This window comes from Patiria miniata, unplaced genomic scaffold (genome assembly GCF_015706575.1).
Source record: "Patiria miniata isolate m_02_andy unplaced genomic scaffold, ASM1570657v1 HiC_scaffold_3, whole genome shotgun sequence".
Taxonomy (NCBI): Eukaryota; Metazoa; Echinodermata; class Asteroidea; order Valvatida; family Asterinidae; genus Patiria; species Patiria miniata.
In genome coordinates, this window is record NW_024037069.1 from 28,690,521 (window position 1) to 28,701,707 (window position 11,187).

General features: G+C 38.3%; 1 protein-coding gene across 1 annotated transcript; it reads right to left on the reverse strand.

Annotated features, from left to right (window-relative positions):
* Nucleotides 1-404: 404 nt before the first annotated feature.
* Nucleotides 405-4,355, reverse strand: LOC119736629 (lactadherin-like). Its single transcript, XM_038210643.1, has 4 exons — nt 4,148-4,355; nt 2,982-3,116; nt 1,948-2,159; nt 405-1,816 (listed from the first exon to the last, which is right to left on the reverse strand). Exons 1-4 carry the CDS (start codon nt 4,353-4,355, stop codon nt 1,679-1,681), a joined length of 693 nt encoding a protein of 230 aa, XP_038066571.1. The 3' UTR covers nt 405-1,678.
* Nucleotides 4,356-11,187: the final 6,832 nt, after the last annotated feature.

Genomic DNA, 11,187 nt, shown 5'->3' on the forward strand with positions numbered 1-11,187 from the left:
GGGGAAGTAATCGAACGCACTATGTAGTTTGCTGTTCGAAACCGGATGTCTACTGCATAGCCAGTCTGCGCTGGTACACATCTTCCAAGTGGGGGGCGCTCTTCAAAACTTACCATTATTATGTATACTATATTATTATATGGACAATTTCACTGCGCATTGTAATGGTTGTTGAGCGGGTTGTTCTTTGGTGGGATTGATGTCAGAAGAACTCTATAAACACTTCAAATCATTGCTGACAAAACAATTGTCAAAAAAATCCGCCAGGGGGTGCAAAGTGCCCCCCCTGCCCCCCCCCCCCGGATACGCCACTGGGCAGAAAGCCGTAAAAGTGTGGGTTAATTTGTGAAATATTCTGCAAAATCAGGCATGACAATGAACGTTCTTTCGTAAAGACAGTGCAGTGATTCTTTATTCGAAAACTTTGTTAACAGCGAGGATGTAACCCTTACACTTTGCCGTTATTTCAAATAAGCTGGATTTGTACTCACTGATTTAATACAATGTCTGCATCAAAATGATCTGGTTCCAAATGAAACAAGCTATTGATGTAATATCACTTTTGTCATGCATAATTATAATTAACGTCAAACCAGGTTTAAACACAGAACACGTTGCTAGACTACGTAGTACTGATTTTCGCAACAAAGAAATGTATATTAACAAGACTTTGTCAAAAAAAACCAAAAATGTAATTTGCTTAACTACCTATTTGTATTTCAACATCAAAACACCTGTACAAAATCAATTACTTCGTGGATCTGTAACAAATTACAAGCACATTTACAGTACGTGAGAAACACCGACGATACAATGCGGAGTCCACGAATTAATTACCGTGTTAAAGTTTAATCACTGAGATGTCTTTTTATTGCAAACTAATTTTCATCAGGATGCTGATTCGTGTAGGTCAATCCATGAACCTTGCCTTACAGCGACAACCCAGCTTATTATTATATGCTCGATACCATGTCAGCTTTTTACTTTTGAAGACAAATTAGAAATTTTACCGACTATTGGGAATTTGTTTTAAATGTACAACGCGCACTTTAGAAGCCTTTTTGCTTTTCTTCTTCCTTTTCGCCACCGGTATGTGGCTATTCTGCCGGAATAGGTTGACATGTACACGCATTTTTCTCATTGTCTGGCAGCAGAGGGCGCCCCGGAATTAGGCTCTATATAAAATAAATTTCTTCAGCTGGTCTATTTTGTTCATGTAGAGTGGGGAGGTTTGGCCTGACGCCGAATAATATATTTGTTTTCACGACTTGTATTCTAGTTTTGATGGCGTTTTGTTTTTGTGCCAGCTGCAGACTCGGCGTGTCTTAACACCTTTTGTTTAAAAACAAATTCACACTTTAAAAAGCCTTACAATATAAGTGCACAGTCGTATTTAAATTCAAATAAAAACGATGACAATCAACGTCAAATAAATCGCAAATCTGGCGATAGTTTACCTCCCTTATTTTGATAACTCTGAAATTTTTGTTTTTACAATTTAGACATTTATATACATTTCAAATGTACACATACAGATTCACAAAAGATGTTCATCAAAGAAATTTAGTGCCATTAGGAGGCAGCATGTACGAGCGTAAACACTTTTTTTAAATTTTTATTGATTATAGTAAACGTTGATTTCGTTTAACTGATCCACTGACAAAATAATGGAAATAGTCTAATAGCAGCCGATCACTTCAAACCTCATGCTGCAGTGGTCATACCATGCAGTGGGGTAAATGCGCAGGATTCTGGTGCGCAAGGCAAACGGGAAACGAGTAGATACCTGGGTGTTCCTGTCATTGTTACCAGGGAACTGTAAACAAAAGAAACACGTGAATTATGTTGACATTTTAAAGGTACAAATTTAAACATTATCATGCGTAAAAATCATAGTTTGCGTTCAACTTTTGTCAATTCATGTATTTGGTTTTAAATAAATCTTACCCTTATAGGTTTGCCGTCTACATTAGTAACGTTATTCCAAGACTGACCGCCATTGCGGCTATACGTCACTCCGTACTCCGTCACCCATTGGTCGCCGTCTCCACGCCCCTGGGTGATCAAACCAGTGATGGTGACTGTGCCATTGAAGACAACCTGTATCCATGGACTGATATTATCAGTTAGTTCATCGTGACACCAGGCTTCAGCACGTCCTGTTAATAAAAAAAGGAACAACTTTGCTTAATTACCACGTTTAAAGTCAGTATCCCCGTGATTTTTCCCCATGATTTTTCGAAGAGTATGATGTCTTTCAGTATTGGGGCAATGATGCCTATAAAAGAATTTTACATACTGAGCTTATTTCAAGCTTGAACTGAACAGTCCGCTCCTAATTCAAGAGCAGAATTGAAAAAAAACACGTTAGTTTTGACCGAGTTTTTTTTTCGTTCAAGGTCTCCTTAAAAAGAGTTAATAACTTGTATAAAACCAAAAAACACGATCAATTAAAATTGTTAAAGTTTTATTTGTGAGTGTGCCACACCCAAAGAGCCAGGGGTCTCAACTTTGGTGTTATCACTCTATGACAGGAAAGCTGACTCTATTGTTCGAGCAAGAACCCACGCTAGCCGACAGAAATTGGACCAGTAGTGTCGACTAATCGGGACCGGCCTATTGAGGTCGCTCGTATCGTAGCTAACAACAACCGCGTGCATCACAGTCAGCCTCGTGCGCGTTCCTTCAAGATCACGCAACTCATGATGAGAAACAACATGGCGCAGCGAGATCGTACCCACGGAAACAAGGTTGCATCATAACGTACAGCAAGGAACCATAATTACTAGTGACGTTCGCACGTTGCCATTTGTGCGCATGCGCAAGTTACGTAGCGCATCAACTACCACTTGTCGAACGTCCGTCTATACGATTAAAATTGCTCAATTGAGTTGTAGCGGTAAATGGTGAGGGAATTTCCAGTTAAAGTGCCTCTCAATTAGAAGTATAACATTATTAATTAGGCTAAATAAAAATTATACCTTGAGTATTAGGTCTGGCCCTGACTGGGCTCCACATAGCGCCGTTTCGCCAAAAAGACGAAGCTGTGATGCTTTGATCCGGGATGCGACCATCTTTCATCCCGAGAGGTCCCTCCACAGAGCAAGAAGAGTCACCTAAGGGATAGAAGAAGAGGCGAAATAACTGTAGTGCGAGCGACGGATCCACGCGGTCACTCAGGCGGTACGCGCGCCGCACTCAATGTTCCTTCGTCCCATAAGGTTTACTGTAGGTTTTTCCCAGTTATACTTTAACACTTGTCTTGTGTCACTCAAATTCTATGAAAAGATATTTTAATTTTGTTCCAGAATGTCATTGGGCTCCATTGTTAATTCCGATTTCGAATTTACACCAATATAATTCATATTTGGTCCAGTGCATTTAGCGAATAAAGCATTCTGATTCGTCCTTATTTCGGGAAATTCGTCCCATGTGCAGAGTGACGTTGAATTGAAACAGCAAATTAATTTTCTCTGGGTTTTCCCGGCCAAATTCCTGAGATGTCCATTCACTCCTGAAAATCGGTCATTCATTTTCGTCTGAATTTGAGAATCGCTCTGAACACGCGTTTCATTTTTCATTTTCGCTACCAGAGCATTCGATTCTATTTCATTTCAATCAATTAAGTGATTGAGCAGAGCCTTTCGTTTATGTCCATTCAGATTTGTTTACAAGACCTCTTTTTCGCTTTTAGAGGGCAATTTCAAACATTCACCATTCTATTTTACTTTTAGTTTAATGCCATCGGCACCGGATACAATTAGGGGTTTCTTTTTTTCATTAACAGTCAATCAAATTAGCTATACCTGAAATCAATTTAGAAAAGGTATGCTTGCGTACATGAATGCACAGGTAACGTGATTGGCCGTCTGTTTCTCAAAACCGAATGCACGGACAGTGAAAACGATTGAACTTTCGTTGAACTGAAATGGGATTAAAGAAATGCATTCAAATTCAGACGAAAACGAATGACCGATTTTCAGAAGTGAATGAACATTTCAGGAAATTGGCCGGGAAAACCAATATCATTCATTTTCGCGTTGAAGGAAACGGAGAAGAGTACACCACCGCATCGAGTTATCCTCCGTCTTTTATATGTTTTTAATTATTAAGACTTGGGGGGGGGGGGTCAGAAAGGTGTACTCACCAGGGCAGTTGAGCCATTGCTGTATCTCCTCCGGATCGCTGCTGATCAGAAAGGTGTCATTGTACGTCACCTCGTAGGGTCTGTACGGTACGAAGGTGCTGAAGCCACCCATTCCGATCTGCGTGCACTCACACGGGTCCACGGCTTGAATCAACCAGCGGTAGCGGCCCGTCTGTGGGTCGGGCTCCTGGGTAATGGTGCACGGCATTGCTTGGAAATGGAAGGGCGTGCAAAATAATTGTTTCACAGTCTTTTAAGAAACGGATGGATTCCGAAATTACATCCAACCCCTCCCATAAGGAAGACATAATCATCCTAGTTACGAACATTAAATTTTTAATGAGCCTTATCAGCCCAGGTGAGTAAATTGCAAATTGCAATGAACATGAACCCCTTTCTTAATTTAACTAATAATACGTTTTCCAGTTATTTGAACACTTATATTACACAAATTAAGTAAGATAAACGATCCTTAAGGCCAAAAAAGTTTCCGGTTTCTGGTATGCGCGCGCGTCGCCGTAGCCATGCGCGTCGGCAAAATGAAAACGTTTTTTTTTTCAATGTAAGATGATGTCTCAAAACCGCCAAATTCACTGGTTTGACTGGAATCATGCTGCTGCACAAGTTTAAAGTGTTTTAATATGGGGTTACGATCGAGTATAAGCTGTATATGGCCTATCTGGACTCCCATATATTTGTAATAAATTTTGTCTGGCTCTATTTGCAGTCCTCAGCCGACATTTGAAGAAAAAAAAGTAAAAAAAAAGAAGCCTCGTCGCCACACCACTTTTGGGGCAAGCTCCATACCAGAAACCAGAGACTTTTTGGGCCTAAATTTCGTCCCTTCTTAGATCGACGAGCTCAACAGCCACCGGTGGATTTCATTTTAGGTGCTGCATAATTCAAATTGGTACCATTCCAATTCGTCCTATTTTTTTTTGTCCCAAGTAACGATCGGCGTCGTATACGTATTGAAAAAGCAGATTCATTTTAGCATTTTGTTAAGTCAGACGGAGCATTCTTTGTATTACCTTAAGCCCGTGGAAGGCCTATACAATTCTAGGTATTTCGGTATTTTCTTGTCACTAGTTTTTGAGAGTCGATTGTGGAAAAAGATGGCTGTCAATCATAGATGCCTCTTATTCGACTGTCTGGATGTTGATGACACTCCCTAGGTAATGCGCCATGTTGCCCCAAGCGCTTACCTCTTTTACTTACCTTCTCGAGAACAGAAGAAATGCGTTACCAAGAGGAGGGAGAAGACATACAAGAACAAATCAAGAAATGCAGTAACTGGATAAAAACCTCTTGTAAACCTTTGGCTAACTAAAATGAAGGACTACGATGGCATGCTCCCTGACAAGCCACATATTGCCCATAGTACACATGCTGGGAGTATAGACGGTACGCTGATAACACTAAAGCTTGCTCTGGATGTACGGTGCCTCAATCCCGCAACGCTGACAGAGTGTATAAATTACAAGTCTAACACAAACGATTAACCCTCCAAAGAAAGTCCAAAACATGGGAAACATTTTCCAACCGTAATATGCTTCTATTTACATGAAACGAAATGGAATTACAACAGCATCAAACTGTATGACAAAAAAAAAACACCCAAGTGTGCTTTTTCAATACAAGGCCGATCACTATATAACAAGAATTCATCGAAATTAGGACGAATTAGTAATGCTACAAATTTGAACTACTGCACCTCAAATGAAAGTCCATTTGGGGCTATTTGAAATCAAATTGAGAATAGGGCTTGACTGTTCTGGAACGAAATTAAAGTATCGTTCTAGGGAATTTTGTGATAAAAGAGTTAAAAAAATAACCGGGAAAACCTATACAATAAGCATTGTGCGTTAATGCGGAGTTATAGAGGGCAACAATGGTTTTGTAATTCCTGGAAAGGCATGAGTAGTGAGTACACCTTTGTGTACTCACCCATGTTTACGTTACATACCCAGTGTGGACATTCCTTTGTTTTCGTGTAGTTAAGAAAATCTTCTGAAATAAATCATTTTACTCACTTACTCACCCAATTTTTTCTATGATTCCCTTTAGTGTTTCTCTTCATTTTGCCACGGATAAACCTAACCCCCAAATGCCTCTAAACCTGTTTACCAGAGAAGCGGAAACACTGTGTGGACGTGGGCAAGTCCACACAACGTCGCTGCTACCTGGTTTATGAGGACCTCTTTTGTTCGGAAGTCCAGACAGTGAATTTTATGCTTGTACATTGTAACATTGTAACAAACATTAAAAAGAACATAACACCCTCCGAGGTACCTGCAATTAAAGTAACTTAACATCACTCTTCGCACGCAGTACATAATAACACCGTTAGAAGAAATTGAATGACGAGTAAGATTTTTTTTCGTACAAAATTATAATTTTCATTTATATTCTCGAATTTGTAAACAAGAATTGATCTATTAAATCCATTAAAAACATTTCAGTAGAGCTCAGACAAAATAACATCTCGTTCCAAGGTTTCGGCGTAATACAGGGTGCTGTTTATGGTGAAAAATATTCTTTATATTTCATCCACTTTAAATGTTTCTCCTTACCTTTAGGTTCCTTTGCAATTAGAACGAGAGAAACACATGCAAAAATCATCCAAAATAAATATATTCCTCCCGTAAGTCCTTCCATTGCTTCCAACGAGCGAGCTATAACGCGATATTGGCTACCAGTTTCACTCCATGGCACTCATTGAAATGGCATCAATGCCACTCAAAGTGTCTCTTTCATTTCACTTTCGATAAATAAATGAGGCAGTTCCCTCATAACAACAGACTTGCCTTCTGGCTGGTAATTATTATATTAAATTTTGCTTATTTTGGCTGGAGATGATCTCCGCTGGCTTTTGTGAAGGTCTGTTGGTCATTTGAGCAGAACGTAAACGTTGTCAGACTCGAACAAAAAAAACCCACAAAAAACATTAAAAATAAGCCAATTAGTCACTTGCTGCTTAATTGAACCCAACCACCGTGCGGTCCACCAAATTAGAAAGCTGGCATGCTCTTTTGTTTGGCGTCAGGTGTGTGGCGTGTAGCTTTGAAATATTAGAGTGCATTTTGTCCTTGAGGTGCTAATGAACAGAAGTAATCAGCTTTGAAAAATGATAAACACAACACGCTAATAAAACCCTTCATCCTATTCAGGATTACAATTTGATACTCTTTCGATGAAACCTCTCCCCTTTGTTCTTTGCAGGACGGACACTTCCCCAAATAAGTATTTTTGGCAATGTTTGTTTCAGTCGTACTAAATCTAATAGCTCCCAATTTCCCATCTTACACACCGCACAACATATACAGCTTTAAATCTAAGTACTACAATCTTTGTCCTTATGGACTGAAAGGTTGCATTTTGCGAGTTCAAATGCCGACACATTGTTTTCCCAATTTGACACCCAGGGCAGATGGATTATGAGGGACACTAGGTCCTAAAACAGCCCAATTGGGCTACAAAACGCGCTTTGAACGAGATTATGTTAATCGGAAAGAACATTTAAAACTAGCATATAAACATCCGCACAACTATCATTTATAAACTGGGAGTTATGGGTGTTATTCCTGTATTATGCGTGCGAGAACGAATTTCGGGGTCCGCTTTTTGCGACCCCATAAATTCGAGCCGTTTTGATGCTAGTTGTGGAGAAGTTGCTTTTTGCGGACGTTGAAGAAACCCCATTTTTTGCATTGGTGATTGGTCACCGCTGTTCCCGAGACACATCGTGTATATCGTACACTGTATGAGAACGACACGAAAAACGTATTCGTACTCCGTCATGTCCGATGTAAACAACCGGGGATTTTTCCTCTTTTCTCGGGAACAGTAAGACATTAGGTTAGTTTCCTTTCAACCACATGTTTGAAATAGAATAGGTAAACAATCCAAAAACATACAATTTGGGGATTTCAGGACCCAGTGCCCCTTTACATGCACTTGGTGGAAAAAATCGCAAGACGTTATGAATAAGTGTTGCGTTTAGGGTGTCCCTTTTTTATTTCTATGGCTTTCATATTTTTTGCCTCTTTTAAGTATATGGGTTGAATCCCTATAAATGGTTTCATTAAAAGATGCCTTCTGCGTACTGTCTGTTTTGTATAAGTTGAAATGAGTTTATCATGAGTTGATATCACTGAATAAAATATAGGTTTTCCCAGTTATTTTAACACTTATATCGAATTTACCGAAATCAGGACTAATTAGAATAAAACAAATTTTAAGTACACTGCATTTTGAATGAAATCTAATGGTGGCTGTTTGAAATTGAAATTGGGAATTGAGCTTGGCGATGTTCGGGGACGAAATTCAACTGAACGGTCTAGGGAATTTGTGTGATAAAGTGTTAAAGGGAAGATACAACATTTGCAAACATCACGAAACGAAATGATCAAATTATCACAAAAAATCTTACTGGATTATTAAGGAATGACAGTCTAAAGCAACCTGTAAAATCGTGGCTCCTGGTGTGCTGACATTTTCAAGAAATATAGTATTTTTCCAACGCTGGTCGGCCGACCAGCGTTGGAGAAAACTGTGTTTTATTTTGAAACGCTGCTCCTAATTTTTCCTAATTTGTTACTCCGCATTTTCTTTGCAATGGATCACAGAGCTGTGAAGGGGTACAAGCCTGCTAGACTGATTCTTCGATCTTACAATTCCCAAGAGTTCATAAATTGCTCCGAATCAAGTTAAGTGAGGTCAGGGAACCAGCTTATAAGAACATGAATGGTTTTCTTGGTTTTTCCAGCATCTACAAGCCCAAAACGTGAAACAAAACGTGAAATTTTAATAATATTTGCAATAACATATGTGATCCTCCAAATTCATTTATTTCTGAAAATTGCAGCAAAAGCAAATGTTGTACATTGCCCTGGCTCGGCAAACCTATAGTAAACCACATTTGGCAAGATGTAATTATCTGCACCAAGCAGCTCACTAACATTTTGGCTGTAGTTGCAGCCATGACATACCAGTTAAGTTATAATATAGACAACTAAAATGATGAGAGGCAACATCCTCTCACCTTCTGGAATTCCTCTTTGTTTTCGTTTTTACTAGGTTTTGCAATTAACTAAATAAAATTGCTTTGGAGTTTTTAATCCTACAAATCCTAAAACCTTTGAACCCATTAACCCGAAAAAAAAACCTTTTAAAAAGGAGGAAAAGGAAAACCAGATCAAAAAAATACAAACTAAACAAGTCCTGAAAACCCCTGAAAAACATAAAACCACTTAAAAATTCAAAGAAATTAAAAAATCCTTATAATTATCCTGAAATATAAACAAAACCATACCTTTAAAATAAAAAGAAAATCCCTTAAATCCCCAATATACGTTTAAAGCTACAAAAAAAACCCATACAATTCTAAAACTACTACGATCCCTAAAGCCCTTTAACCCTCAAACCTTTTAAACTCCTAAAAATCTTAAGCATGACCTTAACCTTAGCGCTTTCCCAAATGCTGTCCATATTCCTAACCCTTACGACAGGGGACCCAGTTTAACCTTAAAACTGTAAATCCTTTAAATCCCCTTAAAAAGCCCCCCCCCCCAAAAAAAAAAACCCACCAAAAAAACCCCCCCAAAACACTGGAACTCCTGAATCCCCTACAACCCTTAAAATCTCTAAAAATTTAACACCCTAAAATCCATGTCATCTTGACAACGCCCTTAAACCACAGAAGTGATGATCAGCAAAGAAATTAAAGCAGCTAGCTGAAAATGTACTGATGCTCCGTGTATATGCGTTAAAGCTATTTACAGATCTTAAAATATAAAAATCATGTAATTCACGTCACGAGAATAGTTAAAACGTTAAAAGTAAAACGTTAAAAGTTAAACGATATTGAATAAAGCAGTATTTAACAAGGCGATGCAAATTATTATAATGACAAGCCACACCACTGCCACAAAAAACATAATATAACTCAAACATTTTTCAAATTACAACAAAATACCAATCATACAAAAATATACTGTTAAAAAAACGAGTAACTGCCTAAAGCAGAGATTTACAGGCCTGTCACTAGCTGCCAGCAATAATATAAGAAGCTCTCCAAGTACATTTCCGTAACTATTGTACATCATAATATTTTTCAAACGACATAAGTGTATAAGCATTATAATAACATCTGCGTATATACGGGCCGGTATTTCACCATAATCATTACTCTTTCACAATATTTACGACACTACATTATCTTGTCATGACGCTATTTACAGTGCAATGAAATATTCTCTAAAAGTCAGGCTTATTTTTAGGCCGAATAAAAAAAAACATGTTTCTCGTTCGGGTTTTTGAAAAAAAAGGAGGAAGCGGGGCTTTTTATTTTTTATTTGTTTCAAGATGGCCGCTAATTAAAAATTTCCTGCAACCGTTGGTGTTTCCACTGTTCAAAGACACTTTTAAAATGAAAGATAAGTTGGACAAGAGACTTGAATACATTTACAGTGTCATTTAGACTTGTATTGGTCTACAATAAATTTTCCGATGAATTTGTGGACTTTCTTGGTGTTTTTTTTACTGCATTTTTCAAAAATAAAAGATAATAAAAATATCCAGGCGGCCTCCAAAAAGGAAGCAGGCGGGGACGAGATACATGGGTTTTTTTTTACTCCGCCTAACATCTGTGTATTATGAGCTGATATTTTTAACATTATATTCCGCCATTTTGGGGGACAACATATAATCCTATACAAAATAAAGACAGTCCCAATTATTTTATTGTCGTGAAACAATTAAAAAAGCAATACAATATACATTATCATGCTGCCATCATGTAAGTCATGTTCCCTGTATCCAATCACAGTACTAAATGATAATGTTTTTGTGCAAAAAGGAACCAGACTATTTTTCCTTCAAGCCTTGCTTTGGCTACGTTGACTTGAATTGGGAAAAAATCGATGGCAGCAACATGATAATGGTCTATAAACAGTAAGAGCAGGTTTCCTAAACCCCTGCATAAGAGTAGGAAATATTATAGACAAGCCTGTGTCCTTCGCTTGTATCTGAGTTTTGTC